This window comes from Lepidochelys olivacea (genome assembly GCF_965140295.1).
Source record: "Lepidochelys olivacea isolate rLepOli2 genome assembly, chromosome: 24".
Taxonomy (NCBI): Eukaryota; Metazoa; Chordata; order Testudines; family Cheloniidae; genus Lepidochelys; species Lepidochelys olivacea.
Genome location: NC_140434.1, coordinates 11,586,027 through 11,603,840, shown reverse-complemented (window position 1 = coordinate 11,603,840; position 17,814 = coordinate 11,586,027). Strand labels below are relative to the sequence as shown.

Sequence of the window (17,814 nt, the reverse complement as noted above, 5' to 3'; positions counted from 1 at the left end):
TCAGCTGAAAGGGTCATCTACTGGGGCTGGCAGGGCGCCAAGCCCCTGGGACAATGACACAGTCTCTTACAACACAGATGATCACAGTCATTCCAAACTCGGCCCTAGGCACCCAGTGAAGAGGCAGCAGGGTAACCGTGGGGCTCCTTGGACCTAGTACTTGGGATGCCTCCCAGAAGCAATGGAGACAGTGACATACAAGGCTGGGAAATATCTCCAACACTGAGCCAACCCAGGAATGTATCAGGCTGGACACATGGAGCTGGTCTGCTCTGGCAGGCTCTGCTTATGGTGACCATGAAGGCCCCTGACACTTCCAGCACTGCTGTGCTCCAAGCACATCACAGACTCTGGCTGGGCACAAACTCCCATTGAACTGAGTGGGGCTCGGGTGCCTGAACCCCTTTTGCACTGTTCACAAGGCAGGCTTGGTCTGGTTCTACCTCCCAATTCCCCGGGAGGCACATGTTGCCATCAGCACCTCCCAGGAGGGAAGGGTGAATGCTCAAAAGCTCAGCACGGGTGTGTGCCTCAGGGTGGTTGCCCCTTGAGGGGGATGGCCACGGCCTGTGACATGGCCATTTCCAGGGGAGATGAGTTAGAGGGGGTTAGAGATGGGGGGGCCATGGGCAGTGGCTGGGAGCCTGGCAGAGCTGCAGCAGAGAACAGCCCCCTTGGGAAGGAGGGCTGAGCCCAGTCAGAAATAGTGCAAAGATGCTGCAGAGGGTGTGCTGCAGGGACCCTGAGAAGACTGAGGGACCAGCAAAGAGCTTTGCCTGCAGACTCCTTGGAGCCATGGGCAGGCACAGAGGTCTGCTCATAGGCTAAGCCGGGTGGGGCTCTTTGAATCCTTTGGCATTTTATGGCCTTAAACCAGACCCCAAGAAGGGCTGTTGTAATTGGACTCATGAAAGGCTTTGGGGGAATGATTGAGAGTCCAAGAGGGGAAACTGAGGCAGGGAACCGCAGAGCCACCCCTGGCCAGCAGGAGGTGCTCAGGGGTGGCTGGCCCTGTTACAAGGTGAGCACCCGCGCAAATCTGGCCCATGTGATTTCCCAAGGTCCCAGTAGGAGTTGGGATCAGAGCTGGAGATAGACGTGAGGAGCTCCCTGGTCCCAGGTCCATGTGCAGATCTCCGGAGCACACCTGCCTCTTTCCCATCGCAGGGCTCTGGCAAGCCCCCTGCCGAGCAGGTCCATTACATTACCACAATGATACAGACAATTCCTTGCTTTGCGCCCCCACCCATTTTCCAGCCCCACTAGCCAACCAGTGCTGGGCCCTCAGTACACTGGGAGCAGGCTGGGTTTAATGACAACATAATCTTTGGTCTCGTAGCTCAGGGTTGTCCAGTCAAGGATGAGGTGAGGCAGGACCCCATTGTTCATGACAAGGCTAACTTTATCCGGGGAAAGCAGAGTGTCCCACATGTACACATCTGTGATTTCCCCGACAAACGACTGATTTACGTCAAACCCACCCCCAGGGGTATCCTGCTCCTGCCCCAGGACGAGCACACCCTTGGCGCCAACAGAGTAGCCTTTCTTTAGCCCCTTCCTGGGTAAGGGACTCCCGTTCACCCAGAGCTCGGCTATGCCGGTGGCAGACTCCCAGCTAGCACAGATGTGCACCCACCCAGCGCTTGTTCCTGTTCTTTCTGGGACTTTGAAGGTGACCAGTTCGCCTCCGATGTACAGACTGAGCTCCCCGGGCTTGGGTTTGAAGAGGAGGATGTCGTTGTCCTTGGCCTTGGTGGCGTAGCAGAAGAGGCTGTAGGCCCGAGTCAGGTCGCACCCGAATCTCAGACACACAGTGACGTTCCGCAGCGGCTGCTCCAGCCTCGGCTTCAGGATGACGTGGGCAGTTCCAGATGCCTTAGGGAACACGAACACTTTGCCATGTAGATCTGCCAGGGAGACATGGGCGGCCAGTGAGGCTGGGTTCTGTGGGGGGGCAGTTTGGGCAGGGGGTGAAGGGTGCTGGGGGGGGGGCAGTTCGAGAAGGGGGAGTGTCATAAACATACATGTAAGGGTAGTATAAAATCCCTCCTTTACCTGTAAAGGATTAAGAAGCTCAGATAACCTGGTTGGCACCTGACCAAAAGGACCAATAAGGGGAAAAAATACTTTCAAAGCTGTGGGGGGAAGGTTTTTGCTTTGTCTCTTTCTGTGTGTTCTCTCAAAGACAAAAAAAGAGACCAAGCAAGTAATCTAACTCCTCCTAAATAATATATCTAACTTACAAAAATAGTAAGTAATAGCAAAAAAATGCATTAAAGTATCTTTTGTTTTAGCTTGTATATTTTCCCTGTGCTAAAAGGGAGGTTTATCCCTGTTTTTTGTAACTTTGAAGTTTTGCCTAAAGGAAAATCCTCTGTGTTTTGAATCTTATTACCCTGTAAAATTACCTTCCATCCTGATTTTACAGAGGGGTTTCTTTTACTTTTTTTTCTTTATAATAAAGTTCTGTTTTTTAAAAATCTGATTGGTTTTTAGTGTCCTAGAAATCCAAGCCTCTGGTCTGTGCTCACCTGGTTTACCTATTTGGTTGGTAAACTATTTTCAAGCCTCCCCAGGAAAGGGGGTGAAGGGGCTTGGGGGATATTTTAGGGAAACAGGAACTCCAAGTGGTCCTTTTCCTGAATCTTTGTCTAACTCACTTGGTGGTGGCAGCAGAACCCATCCAAGGACAAGAAAAAAATTGTACCTTGAGAAATGTTTAAACCTAAGCTGGTGGGAATAAGCTTAGGCGGTCTTTCATGCAGGTCCCCACATCTGTACCCCAGAGTTCAGAGTGGGGAGGGAACCTTAACAGGGATGAAGGGTGCTGGGGGGGCAATTCAAGCAGGGTGATGAAGGGTGCTGGGGAGGCGGTTCGGGCAGCGGATGCAGCGTGCTAGGGAGGCTGTTCGGACAGGGACATGCAGGTGGCTGGGGGGGGCAGCACAGGCAGGGGGATGAAGAGTGCTGGGGGGCGGTTCTGGCAGCAAGGGCAGCGTGCTGGGGGGGCGGTTCGGATAGGGGGGTGCAGGTTGCTGGGGGGTGCAGGTTGCTGGGGGGCAGTTCAGGCAGGGGGATGAAGGGTGCTGGGGGGGCGGTTCGGGCAGGGGGATGAAGGGTGCTGGGGGGGCGGTTCGGGCAGGGGGATGAAGGGTGCTAGGGGAGCGGTTCGGACAGGGGGATGAAGAGTGCTGGGGGGGCGGTTCGGACAGGGGGATGAAGGGTGCTAGGGGAGCGGTTCGGGCAGGGGGATGAAGGTGCTGGGGGGGCAGTTCGGACAGGGGGATGAAGGTGCTGGGGGAGCGGTTCGGGCAGGGGGATGAAGGTGCTGGGGGGGGGGTGGTTCGGGCAGCGGGGGCAGCGTGCTGGGGGGGGCGGTTCAGACAGGGGGGTGCAGGTTGCTGGGGGGGCGGTTTGGGCAGGGGGATGAAGGGTGCTGGGGGAGCAGTTCGGGCAGCGGATGCAGCGTGCTAGGGAGGCTGTTCGGACAGGGGCATGCAGGTGGCTGGGGCGGGCGGCACAGGCAGGGGGATGAAGAGTGCTGGGGGGCGGTTCGGGCAGCGAGGGCAGCGTCCTGTGGGGGCGGTTCGGATAGGGGGTGCAGGTTGCTGGGGGGCAGTTCAGGCAGGGGGATGAAGGGTGCTGGGGGGGGGCGGTTCGGGCAGGGGGATGAAGGGTGCTAGGGGAGCGGTTCGGACAGGGGGATAAAGAGTGCTGTGGGGGGCGGTTCGGGCAGGGGGATGAAGGGTGCTGGGGGGTGCGGTTCAGGCAGAGGGATGAAGAGTGCTAGGGGGGCGGTTCGGGCAGGGGGATGAAGGGTGCTAAGGGAGCGGTTCGGGCAGGGGGATGAAGGGTGCTGGGGGGGCGGTTCGGGCAGGGGGAGGAAGGGTGCTGGGGGGGCGGTTCAGGCAGCAGGTGCAGCGTGCTGGGGGGGCGGTTCGGGCAGGGGGATGAAGGGTGCTGGGGAGCGGTTCATACAGGGGGGTGCAGATTGCTGGGGGGCAGTTTGGGCAGCGGATGAAAGGTGCTAGGGAGGCGGCTTGGGCAGGGGGATCAAGGGTGCTGGGGGGACCGTTTGGGCAGGGGGTGCAGGTTGTTGCAGGGCAGTTCAGGCGGCATTTGATACCTGGCACTCAGGGGAGGGCAGTTGGGCTCTAACCCGGTCCCTGTGTGAAGAGCACGGGCAGCGTCATGCTGCTTGTCTCCCAGAGCTCAGGGCCCGATTTCAGCCATTTCCAGGGAGGATGGTGGGTCCCTGCAGATCCCACCTGGGTCTGAGCCCCGCTGGCTGCCTGAGAGTGCAGCAGTCACATGTGTGCTGGGGTTCGCAGAGTCCACTGACCAGGAGAGTGAATGAGAGCCCTGGGCCCAGACCTGGGATAGGCGCCCAGGGCAGAGCCCAGCAGCGCTGTCCAGAGCAGGGGGTGTGCCTCTTGTGCCAGCCCAGGGCCCGCCCAGAGAATCATAGAATCATAGAATATCAGGGTTGGAAGGGACCCCAGAAGGTCATCTAGTCCAACCCCCTGCTCAAGCAGGACCAATTCCCAGTTAAATCATCCCAGCCAGGGCTTTGTCAAGCCTGACCTTAAAAACCTCTAAGGAAGGAGATTCTACCACCTCCCTAGGTAACGCATTCCAGTGTTTCACCACCCTCTTAGTGAAAAAGTTTTTCCTAATATCCAATCTAAACCTCCCCCACTGCAACTTGAGACCATTACTCCTCGTTCTGTCATCTGCTACCATTGAGAACAGTCTAGAGCCATCCTCTTTGGAACCCCCCCTTTCAGGTAGTTGAAAGCAGCTATCAAATCCCCCCTCATTCTTCTCTTCTGCAGGCTAAACAATCCCAGCTCCCTCAGCCTCTCCTCATAACTCATGTGTTCCAGTCCCCTAATCATTTTTGTTGCCCTTCGCTGGACTCTCTCCAATTTATCCACATCCTTCTTGAAGTGTGGGGCCCAAAACTGGACACAGTACTCCAGATGAGGCCTCACCAATGTCGAATAGAGGGGAACGATCACGTCCCTCGATCTGCTCGCTATGCCCCTACTTATACATCCCAAAATGCCATTGGCCTTCTTGGCAACAAGGGCACACTGCTGACTCATATCCAGCTTCTCGTCCACTGTCACCCCTAGGTCCTTTTCTGCAGAACTGCTGCCTAGCCATTCGGTCCCTAGTCTGTAGCTGTGCATTGGGTTCTTCCGTCCTAAGTGCAGGACCCTGCACTTATCCTTATTGAACCTCATCAGATTCCTTTTGGCCCAATCTTCCAATTGGTCTAGGTCCTTCTGTATCCTATCCCTCCCCTCCAGCGTATCTACCACTCCTCCCAGTTTAGTATCATCCGCAAATTTGCTGAGAGTGCAATCCACACCATCCTCCAGATCATTTATGAAGATATTGAATAAAACCGGCCCCAGGACCGACCCCTGGGGCACTCCACTTGATACCGGCTGCCAACTAGACATGGAGCCATTGATCACTACCCGTTGAGCCCGACAATTTAGCCAGCTTTCTACCCACCTTATAGTGCATTCATCCAGCCCATACTTCCTTAACTTGCTGACAAGAATACTATGAGAGACCGTGTCAAAAGCTTTGCTAAAGTCAAGAAACAATACATCCACTGCTTTCCCTTCATCCACAGAACCAGTAATCTCATCATAAAAGGCGATTAGATTAGTCAGGCATGACCTTCCCTTGGTGAATCCATGCTGGCTGTTCCTGATCACTTTCCTCTCATGCAAGTGCTTCAGGATTGATTCTTTGAGGACCTGCTCCATGATTTTTCCAGGGACTGAGGTGAGGCTGACTGGCCTGTAGTTCCCAGGATCTTCCTTCTTCCCTTTTTTAAAGATTGGCACTACATTAGCCTTTTTCCAGTCATCCGGGACTTCCCCGGTTCGCCACGAGTTTTCAAAGATAATGGCCAGTGGCTCTGCAATCACAGCCGCCAATTCCTTCAGCACTCTCGGATGCAACTCGTCCGGCCCCATGGACTTGTGCACGTCCAGCTTTTCTAAATAGTCCCTAACCGCCTCTATCTCCACAGAGGGCTGGCCATCTCTTCCGCATTTTGTGATGCCCAGCGCAGCAGTCTGGGAGCTGACCTTGTTAGTGAAAAGAGAGGCAAAAAAAGCATTGAGTACATTAGCTTTTTCCACATCCTCTGTCACTAGGTTGCCTCCCTCATTCAGTAAGGGGCCCACACATTCCTTGTCTTTCTTCTTGTTGCCAACATACCTGAAGAAACCCTTCTTGTTACTCTTGACATCTCTGGCTAGCTGCAGCTCCAGGTGCGATTTGGCCCTCCTGATAACATTCCTACATGCCCGAGCATGTTTTTATACTCTTCCCTGGTCATATGTCCAACCTTCCACTTCTTGTAAGCTTCTTTTTTATGTTTAAGATCCGCTAGGATTTCACCATTAAGCCAAGTTGGTCGCCTGCCATATTTACTATTCTTTCGACTCATCGGGATGGTTTGTCCCTGTAACCTCAACAGGGATTCCTTGAAATACAGCCAGCTCTCCTGGACTCCTTTCCCCTTCAAGTTAGTCCCCCAGGGGATCCTGGCCATCCGTTCCCTGAGGGAGTCGAAGTCTGCTTTCCTGAAGTCCAGGGTCCGTATCCTGCTGCTTACCTTTGTTCCCTGCGTCAGGATCCTGAACTCAACCAACTCATGGTCACTGCCTCCCAGATTCCCATCCACTTTTGCTTCCCCCACTAATTCTACCCGGTTTGTGAGCAGCAGGTCAAGAAAAGCACCCCCCCTAGTTGGCTCCTCTAGCACTTGCGCCAGGAAATTGTCCCCTACGCTTTCCAAAAACTTCCTGGATTGTCTATGCACCGCTGTATTGCTCTCCCAGCAGATATCAGGAAAATTAAAGTCACCCATGAGAATCAGGGCATGCGATCTAGTAGCTTCCGTGAGCTGCCGGAAGAAAGCCTCATCCACCTCATCCCCCTGGTCCGGTGGTCTATAGCAGACTCCCACCACTACATCACTCTTGTTGCACACACTTCTAAACTTAATCCAGAGACACTCAGGTTTTTCTGCAGTTTCGTACCGGAGCTCTGAGCAGTCATACTGCTCCCTTACATACAGTGCTACTCCCCCACCTTTTCTGCCCTGCCTGTCCTTCCTGAACAGTTTATAACCATCCATGACAGTACTCCAGTCATGTGAGTTATCCCACCAAGTCTCTGTTATTCCAATCACATCATAATTCCTTGACATCACCAGGACCTCCAGTTCTCCCTGCTTGTTTCCAAGGCTTTGTGCATTTGTATATAAGCACTTGAGATAACCTGTTGATCGCCCCTCATTGCCAGTATGAGGCAGGAGCCCTCCCCTCACAGACATTCCTGCCTGTGCTTCCTCCCGGTATCCCGCTTTCCCACTTACCTCAGGGCTTTGGTCTCCTTCCCCCGGTGAACCTAGTTTAAAGCCCTCCTCACTAGGTTAGCCAGCCTGCTGGCAAAGATGCTCTTCCCTCTCTTCGTAAGATGGAGCCCGTCTCTACCCAGCACTCCTCCTTCATGGAACACCATCCCATGGTCAAAGAAACCAAAGCCTTCTCTCCGACACCATCTGCGTAGCCATTCGTTGACTTCCACGATTCGACGCTCCCTACCTAGGCCTTTTCCTTCCACGGGGAGGATGGACGAGAACACCACTTGCGCCTCCAACTCCTTTATTCTTCTTCCTAGAGCCACATAGTCCGCAGTGATCCGCTCAAGGTCATTCTTGGCAGTATCATTGGTGCCCACGTGGAGAAGCAGGAAGGGGTAGCGATCCGAGGGCTTGATGAGTCCAGAGACTGCTGGACTCCAGAGCCTCCTGGGCCACAGGCCAATGGGGCTCCCCCGCCTGCTCCGTTCCTGCTTGTGGAGCAAGCGTGTCGCCCTGCCCAGCCCCGCATAAGGTCAATGGAAGGCACGGTGGCACGGCCCTCCCCGTTGCAGAGGGGACTGAGCTGGGCTGAGCCTGCCGAGCCCCAGGAGACTCCAAGCAACTCGTCACAGAGTGTAACAAGCCTTCAGGGGGGCAGGAGCCAGCCCCCCTTCCTCACTGCACCTGGCTGAGTCTGACCGGCTCCCCTCCTGCCTCAGGGCACCTAGCCAAGCCCGCCTGGCCCCCTTCCTACCTACTCCACAGTGCCTGTCTGAGCCTGTTTACCCCAAGGTGCTGTGGGGGTCCGAGCCTTTCTATCCCCCACAGCACCTGGCTGAATCTGCTCTACCCCAAGGCTTCCGGCCAAGCCTGCCCAGTCGCTGCCACCCACGCGCCTGGCACTGGCCCCTCCCTGCCAACCTTCTGCCCCGTGGCACCCTGCCCTGTGGCACCCAGCTAATGGATTCACCCCGGCTCGGTGGACTGGAATCAGTAAATCAGTTGGTGTGACCCAGAATTCACATGGAACCAGCTGACTGGTAGGAAGGTGCCAGTTGTCTGACCAGGCTGGCACTCTGATCCCCACAGCAAGGCCTTGTCAGACTCCAGCTCAGCCCAGTGCGTTCACCAGCCACAATCCCCTGCAGACACCATCCCTCTTTGCACCCAGCGCCAGGGCTTTGCCATGCAGCTGCTGGGCACAGACAGCCACTGGGTCCCGCCCCCGTGGTGACTGCCTGCTGGTGGAGGGGGCGATCTGTGAGTGAATCCCAGCTCATCTGCATGGTACCTGCGGATCCCCTGGTGAAATGTGCCCTGCGAGGGGTGGTGCTGTTCGCTCCCCGTAGGGGAGCTGCTCCTCGTCCCCATGGGCGCTCGGATGCAGGAAATTTTAGCCTGTCAGAAAATGGCTCAATCTAGGTTTCCAATCTCTCCCATGAGGAAACATGTGGGGCCAGAGCTGCAGCTGGTGTTAACAAGGCACAACAAGTCATGTCACTGGAGCTCTGCTGATTTGCACCCATTGAGGAGCTGGCCCTGTGCCTGCTGAGGCTGGATGGAACCTGGGCCATGTTCTCAGACAGGAGGCTCAGTCCTGGCTGGCGTCGGACAGGCTGGGCTGACAGAGGGCGAGCTTCCCTCTCACGCTGTGCCCAGAGATGGGACCCTGATCGCGGTACCTGCTGCCCTTCCAGTCTGGGCTGCCTCCAGCCCTGGCCTGCAGAAAAAACTGCTATTCCTATCCCTGGACATTCACAGCCCTTCCCAGCCATGCATGCGCTCACCTCTGCCCGTGGCCACAATCCACGGCCCATTGCACAGCAAGAGCAGGGGCCTGTGTACACAGCTCTGCCGATGCCCCTCAATCCCGACCTGCAGCCCCCTGTTATCCCAGCCCTAAGCTCCCCACACACACATCTCTGCCCAGGCACCTCTCTCCGGGGCTGTGCAGTATATCTGGCAATGAGACTTAGCGCTGGGAGGTGAGTGCTTTGGCCGATGCCCCATGGAGCCCTGTCCTCCCCCACAACCTCCTTTCTCCCTCCCTTGTTTTCCTCTCTTCCCTTTCTCTGCAGCTGCTGTGGGGGGCAACTCTCAGTGTGAGGAGCTGCTGAGCCAAGAACCTGGGAACACTGTCACTGCAGAGACAGCTCACAGCTTCCCCCAGCACCCAGGCCCGCTGCAGCAAAGGGACTTGAGTGAGTGAGGGTCCCAGCACCCAGTCCGGCTCGTCCCCTCCTCTCCCCACGCACTCGACAAGCAAGCCAGGAAGAGGGCTTGGAATCATGGACCCTTGGGGTTAGAAGGGACCGCCAGGGTCACCTAGTCTAACCCCTGCCAAGATTCAGGATTTGTTGGGCTAAACCATCGCAGACAGATGGCTCCAGCCTCCTTTTGAAAACCTCCAGTGAAGGAGCTTCCACAGCCTCCCTACGCATCTGCTCCATTGTCCTTCTGTTCTTACCGTTAGGAAGTTTTTCATCTAAATCTGCTCTGCTGTAGTCTGAACCCGCTGCCTCTTGTCCTGCCCTCCGTGGCAAGAGAGAGCAACTTTTCTCCATCGTTTTTATGGCAGCCTTTCAAGTATTTGAAGCTCGCTATCATATTCCCCCTTAATCTCCTCTTTTCCAAACTAAACCTTCCCAGTTCCTTCAGCCTGTGCTCAGATGGCCTGAACTCCCTCCCCTTGATCATCTTGGTCGCTTGGCTCTGGATCCTTGCCAGTTTCTCTACATCCTTTCTATGCATTGGGGACCAAAACTGGACACAGTACTGCAGCTGAGGCCTCACCAGCACTGAGCAGAGCAGTGCTATCTCCACCCGGGACTTGCATGCTGTGCCTCTGGTAATGAAACCTAAAATTGCATTTGCTTTTTGCAGCAGCAGCAGCAGCATTGCAATTACAAGGGTCATCTTAAACCTTGCAGAAGCCAGGGGCCAGCCCCATCCTTCTGCAGATTCAGCCAGGGCTCGGCCCCCTGGCACAGCCAGCTCTACCCCACCTGTTTGCGTGACCGCTCCTGAGAAGCCAGCAAGGACGAGGAGCCAAAGCTGCAGTTTCTCCATATTCTTCACCTGCAGAGAGACCCAGAGGGGAGTGTTAGCAGGGCAGGAACACAGAGAAGGGAGGTGGGAGGCCAGGGCTGCTCTGCCCTGAAACCTGCCCCAGGCAATGCTAGTCCCCAAGCGCAGAGACCAGGGGGACCAGCCCTGATTTATATCCCCAGTGGTGACAGCAGCAGAATCAATGGGTAAACAATATTCCAGTATTTGCAGGTCGGGTGCAGTCAGAGTTGCAGATGCAGGGGGTGGGGCTGGGAGGTTGCAGGGCTGCTGATCATGGCAGTTACTCATTAGAGCTGCACAGGGGAAACCAGCCACACTTTCAACAGCTTCTCTCAAGAAGGAACAGGCTGTTCCCGAGGTGGGGGGGGAGGGAAGGAAAAGGGCTCAGCCAGCCACATGCAGCCATGCAGGGCATCTGGCACAGCCGTGGCTGCAGTGCTGGCCTCGGGGCCAGCGCTCTCACAGCTGCTGGCAAAGGCTCCAGCCACAGCACCCTCCAGCCTACCTTGGCTATGGAATGGTCTCCAGGACAGCAGCTTTTGACGGGGACGGAGGGGAGGCTCAGCCCACAGGGAACACCCCCACCCCCACCCTGCCGCCGTAATAGAGCCAGGCCAGGCCAGGTAAAGGGGCGATGAGCTGACCACGTGCTCTCTGTGTCCATCACCCCCAGGGCACCATGGCCCTGCCCAGCACGGCTCCTTGTTACACCATATGCTGGGTGCAGGCGCAGCAGGGCCCTCATCCAGGGTCGGAAACACCCTCTCCCCACAGCCCGCCTAGACTTGCCTGCCAGGTGCCAGGAGACTGCAGTGGTTTCTAACCCATCAGCCGCTTCCCTGGCTGATGCATTCTGGGAAGCAGCAGTTCTGGGTCCCTGGGATGGCATGTGATGTCATGCACCTGGCAGGTGACATCCGTGCTGGAACAAGGGTTTATGCTGGTGCTGACAGGGTGTTCAGAGCAGCACCAAGTGGTGGCCAGGCCAGTTACTGGAGGGCTTGCTGGAGCTCCCTGGCTGGCTCTGTTAGGAGACGGGTAGAAGCAGATCTCACCCAGCTCAACCCTGCTATTCTGAAGGGCTGAGGCCCAAAAAGCGCACTAGTCCCCATGGCAGGAGGCAGCGGCCCTGGGAGGGATTTTGCCTATGCCGGTGGGAACACGGGGGAAGCAGTGTCTCAGGGGTCCCAGCACTGGACTTTGGTTCTGCTCAGTGTCCAGGCAACTCTCAGCACAGAGATGAATGTGCCCCTGGTTCAGGCTGCTGCCCTACTCTGGGAGGGCGAATAGGAAAGGCCGGGGTGGGGCAGGATTGCAGGGCTTCACCGTGAGCTACTATGGCCAGTGGCTGGTTGGGCCCAGCTCTCTGTGGTGGTGATGAGTGCAGCAGTGGAGGGGTAGCAGCAGAGGGGTCGTTGCATTAGCTGTGCTGTGGGCCCATCCCCAGCCATCTCCCCATCCACGCGGGGAGCTCACAGCCTCTGCGTGGGAGGCTCCTGCCCACCCCTTGCTGATTTCGGAGCCCTACCAGCAGAGGCCCCGGCAGGTTTCCTCACTTCATCGGACTCAATAGTGACACAGAGACGGGGGGGCCTCCAGAGAAGCCCATCAGGCACAAATGGGCCCAGACAAGGGCCAATGTTTTCATAAGCGACGAGTGATTTGGGGCCCCTGGAACGGCCAGGTCTTGGCAGCAGATTGCTCAGCCCCCTCTGGAGCTGGGCCCTTCCAGGTGTCCCACAAACTGAGACACCCAAAATCCCAAGTCGCTTGTGAAAAGCGTGTCCCCCGCTCCCAGGGCTCAGGAGCCGGGTGGCTCCCTCCATCTCCCAGGGCCCTCCCACTCCTCCCCACTCCAGGTTCCTGGGCGCTGACTGCTCGCGGCCTCAGTGCACCGTGGTGCACCATGGGCTCCGTCACCCCCTAGCCTGGAGCTGGTAACTCCGGGCTGCCCTGTCTGGACTGGGGCTGGGAGCTTCTCCCTGTGCAGCTGCCCCATCTGTTCAGGCGACAGCACATAACGCCACATGTTCACCTCCCCACAAATGCCTGATTGGCATCTAATGAGCCCCCGTAGGAGTCCTCGTCCTTCCCCAGGACGATCGCCGGCTCAGCCCTCGGCAGCACCCTTCCTGCCTAAGGCTTGCCTGTTCGCCGCCGCTGCACCAGCCCCGTGGCCGAGTCCCAGGCCAGGCACTGCTGCTGCTCGGTGGGACACTGAACGTCAGGGGCTTCTCGCCCACGTGCCTCTGATACTCAGTGGGGCTCTCCTGGCAGAGCAGGATCTGGTCATTGTGTCCCTGGTGGCACAGGAGAAGAGGCCACAGGGCCGGGCTAGGTGGCTGAAGGGTCTCTGGCACACGGTGAAGCTCTGCTGCAGCCTCTCCAGCCTTGGTGACAGGATGGCGCATGCGTCGTTGGACCTCTTGGGGAACACACAGACCTTCCCGTCCAGGATCAGAAAATCAGGAAAGAGCTTGAAGTCATCGTGGCTAGTTCTCTGAAGACGCCCACACAGTGTGCAGCGGCAGTCAAAAAAGCAAACAGGATGTCAGGTATCATTAAAAAAAGGGATAGAGAATAAGACGGAGAATATCTTATTGCCGTTACATAAATCCATGTTATGCCCACATCTTGAATACTGCGTACAGATGTGGTCTCATCTCAGAACAGATATACTGGCATTAGAAAAGGTTCAGAGAAGGGCAACTAAAATGATTAGGGGTTTGGAACGGATCCTATATGAGGAGAGATTAAAGAGGCTAAAGAGACTTTTCAGCTTGGAAAAGAGAAGACTAAGGGGGCATATGATAGAGGTATATAAAATCATGAGTGGTGTGGAGAAAGTGAATAAGGAAAAGTTATTTACTTGTTCCCATAATATAAGAACTAGGGGCCACCAAATGAAATGAATGGGCAGCAAGCACACAATCAACCTGTGGAACTCCTTGCCTGAGGAAGTTGTGAAGGCTAGGACTGATCTTCAGTGGGATTCTGCCTGTTCCTAGAGAAGGGCAACAAAGGTGTGACAAGATTATGACTATCAACAGATGACTCAGGCAGTGGTGCTATAAGGAGGGCTTTGGGATGTATGTCCACTGGGAGGCATTCATGGACAGAGGACAGTTCTCTCAGGATGGACTTTATCTGAGTAGGGAAGGAAATAGACTTTGAGGATGGAGGCTGGCACAACTGATTAAGAGAGCTTTAAACTAGGAATTTGTGGGGATGGTTGGGAGATGTCCAGGTAATCTCCACACCGGATTTTCACATTGAGAGGGAAGAAAACGAAGTAAGAAAGAATACAGCCGTGGGTAGGAGAATGGACATAAGGAGGAAGGGCAGTGTGGATACCAGTCTAACAGGTCATACTGGCTGTAGAGTGTCCATGCCTAATCGGGTACAGAATGTGAGTGAGGCCAAACAGCAAAAATGAAGATGTTTGTACACCAGTGCGAGGAGCCTGGGTAACAAAATGGAGGAACTAGAGCTACTGGTGCGGGAAGTGAAACCAGCTATTCTAGGGATAACAGAAACATGGTGGAATAGTCGTCATGACTGAACTACAGGTATTGAAGGGTCTGTGCTGTTTAGGAAAGACCGAATTAGAGAGGACAGTGAAACAGAGAGTGGGCAGGAGCCAGGGGATGGGAAGGCTGAGAGCTCAGAGCTGCCTCCACTGAGACCAGCTTCTTAAAGAGAAACGCCAGGGAATGTGCCCACGGCATTCTCCATATCCTTCTGCCCCTGCTTTCTGCGCAGCTCCAATCACCCCCTCGTTCAGTTCCCCCTGTGAATACACCCCCTCCAAGGGCTTGGCCACACGGCAGCAGGCAGGACGCCTCCTAGCCCAGCTAGAGAGACTTAGGCTAGCAGGGCTCGAGCTAGTGCAGTAAACATAGCAGCGTGGACATTCTGGTTAAACTGGTGCCACAATGTGTGTGAACACTCTACATGGCTGTTTAGCCTGCAGTGGTGGAAATGAGTCCCAAAGGAGTTCCTGGCAGAGCTCACGGGCCTTTTCGTCGTTAGACCCAAAGCGACCGCAAAGCAAACATAAGGAAGGAGACTAGTAGCATGAATCCCGCTCATCCCCGCCCTCGCCGAAGGCAGGGATCAGCTGGGTGCACAGGAAAGGATTCTCAGGCATTCTCTGTTGTCTCAGGTGCATTGTTTCCCTTTAGCCAGGAGCTCTCGGTCTCTCTGTGTCTTGCCATTACACCCCCTTCTATGGTGTTAATGAAGAGATTAAACGGATATTTTTCTAACAGTTCTCTGGCCTGTGTTATACTAGACAATCACAGTGGTCCCTTCTGGCCATGGAATCTATGAAACCAGATGATGCTATCTCAGACCCCTGCAGCAGCACTGGGCTAGCACCCCAGCATGTTACATGGCTCACAAGTTTTCAGGCCTGCAGCCAGTTCTCAGCCCATGCGCTAGTGTCATTTCCAAGCCAATCTGAATGGTGAGTGAGATTGCAATGAAACAGAGAATGAAATGCTTGAATAACATCCACATACAGCACATCCCCTGCATCCTCTTCAGCCACTAAGGACCTGGATCTGCAACCTTTACTCGAGTGAGTAATTCTTACTCCTGCAAATAGCCCCTAATTTTGTAATTTAATCTAAAAGGCTTCATTATGTTTGCCAATCCCTGGCAGAGCATCATCTGCTCCTATGTCCAAGGTGAATAACTACAAAAACAAGTGTCCACGGAAATTGCCCCATGCACAAGAATGAAGCAAATTAGCACTTAGACACTACAGAGACCAGCACTGTAGAACTCCCTAAAATACCCCACTCGAGGTACCTTTCAGATAAAAGGGCTCCACGTTCAAAAGTGGCCAGTCATTTTGGATGCCTAACTGGACACCTCTTGGGCCAGATTTTCAGAAGGGTTGAGCACCCACAGATGCCACCCACAATGCAAAGTCAACGAGAGCTGGGCTGCTCAGATTCTCTGAGAGACAGGCCCGAGGTACCTGAGGTTGGCCTCCCAAAATCAGAGGCCACTGTTGAAAGGCTCAGATGTGCCCGGACCAGTTAGGGAAAGTCGACTATTTCCCCCACCACACACCTTTTTTTCATTCAGTTCAAAAATTTCAAACAAATTTTCCTCTGGCTACTGAGGACACAAGCAACATTGGAAGTGCTAAGGGCTTTTGGGAAAACCAAGGGAAACGGGAGCAAATCAGGCTTGTACTGGAAATCTTGTTAAAACCCGTCATTTAGGGAGAGACTGGGGATTCCCTAGGGTGGAGCCCTTGAGCATTATGGCCTTCTCCACACTGCCCAGACAGACCACTGGAACGCTCAGTTAAGGTGAGAACAGCACAAATTACTGGCCCCAGTTCTGAGATTTTTAGTCTTTACTCAGTGAGAACTTCCATTCTGGGCCTGGTGAGCTGTGGGAGTTTTCACTGAGTACGGACTTCAGCCCTGGACCTCATTGCAGGGACTTTCTTAGATCATTTGTGCCCTGGACGGTGCAACTCAGCATCTCCAGTCTGGGCAGAATGGCTAAGTTTCAGACGTTTTAGGTCCTCAGCGCCAGTAAAAGAACAGAGCTCCTCCCTGGCCGAGATGATGTGGTGTGTGACTGCCCCACAGGCTGGGCTGCAGAATTCAGCTCAGCTTTTTTCCGTAAGCATCTCTGGTGGCATAGGATCTGGGAAGAACAGTGACAAGACTTTCTGCAAGGGAAGGCCAGCAGCCTTCACAGTAAATGCACATCTCCTGTTCTCTCCAGGGGCTGCCACTTACCTCACCAGAACAAGGCAGGGCATTGCACTGAGTATGCATCTAAACCCTGCCCTTTGCAACAGCACCCCCAGCTCTTTGCCCCAAGTGAGGCTTTCCTGGGGGCTGGTCACATGATAATGCTGATGGCTCACACTGCACTGTAATCAAATTATATGAGCAGACAATAAGACTCGACTGTTTTCTTTTTAATGGAGAAAGTCTGCTTTCCTTGCATGGCATAAACCAGTGGATTTTGCGTGGACTTTAAAAAACTAATTCACATTTTGCAAGGACCTAAGACAGTGCCATTTATTTAGCTCTGTCTCTGTAGTGAAGCCCAGTAGAGACACTGGCTAGTTTTCAGATAAGAACAGCACTAAACTCAGCTTCAATATATAAGCCCTGCTCTCGCTACGAGATTAGGTCAAATTTAGCAGCGTTAGATCGATTTAACCCTGCACCCGTCAACAGGACAAAGCCATTTTTTTCAACTTAAAGGGCTCTTAAAATCGATTTCTGTACTCCTCCCCCAATGAGGGTACTAGTGCTGAAATCGACCTTGCCGGGTCGAATTTGGGGGAGACAGGAAAAGGCCCGCAAACTTTTGAATCTCATTTCCTGTTTGGCCAGTATGACAAGCTGCAGATGAGCGCAGATCTCATCAGCAGAAGTGACCATGATGGAGTCCCAGAATTGCAAAAGAGCTCCAGCATGGACTGAACGGGAGGTACGGGATTTGATTGCTGTATGGGGAGACGAATCTGTGCTATCAGAACTCCGTTCCAAAAGACAAAATGCCCAAACATTTGAAAAAATCTCCAAGGGCATGAAGGACAGAGGCTATAACAGGGACCTGCAGCAGTACCGCGTGAAACTTAAGGAGCTCAGGCAAGCCTACCAAAAAACCAGAGAGGCAAACGGCCGCTCGGGGTCAGAGCCCCAGACCTGCTGCTTCTATGATGAGCTGCATGCCATTCTAGTGGGTGCAGCCACCACTACCCCACCCCTGTGCTTTGACTCCATCAATGGATTATCACGCAACAGGGATGCACATTTTGGGGATGAGGAAGATGAGGAGGAGGAAGAGGAGGTTGAAGATAGCGCACAGCAAGTAAGCAGAGAAACTGTTTTCCCTGAGAGCCAGAAACTGTTTCTCACCCTGGACCTGGAGCCAATACCCCCCAAACCCACCCAAGGCAAGCTCCCGGACCCACCAGGCGGAGACGTGACCTCTGGTGAGTGTACCTTTATAAATATAATACATGGTTTAAAAGCAAGCGTGTTTAATGATCAATTTGTCCTGAAGACTTGGGATGAAGACTTTTCTTTTCTTGACCTGCTGCTCACAAACCGGGTAGAATTAGTGGGGGAAGCAAAAGTGGATGGGAATCTGGGAGGCAGTGACCATGAGTTGGTTGAGTTCAGGATCCTAACGCAGGGAAGAAAGGTAAGCAGCAGGATACGGACCCTGGACTTCAGGAAAGCAGACTTCGACTCCCTCAGGGAACGGATAGCCAGGATCCCCTGGGGGACTAACTTGAAGGGGAAAGGAGTCCAGGACAGCCGGCTGTATTTCAAGGAATCCCTGTTGAGGTTACA

At 54.4% G+C, this 17,814-nt stretch overlaps 1 protein-coding gene across 9 annotated transcripts in view; it reads right to left on the bottom strand.

Annotated features, from left to right (window-relative positions):
- The window catches only part of LOC311512626 (serum amyloid P-component-like), a 31,488-nt gene continuing 13,674 nt past the window's right edge, over positions 1–17,814 (bottom strand). For 8 of the 9 annotated variants that reach the window (XM_084613958.1, XM_084613957.1, XM_084613964.1 and 5 more), the window contains 2 exons: positions 10,405–10,477; positions 1–1,907 (listed from right to left, as the gene is read on the bottom strand). In XM_084613958.1, coding sequence (XP_084470084.1) covers positions 1,285–1,907; positions 10,405–10,477 — 696 coding nt within the window. In that variant the 3' untranslated portion in view covers positions 1–1,284. Of the gene's footprint in view, positions 1,908–10,404; positions 14,138–17,814 lie in introns of those variants that run through there. The other variant, XM_084613956.1, reaches the window with a different exon arrangement.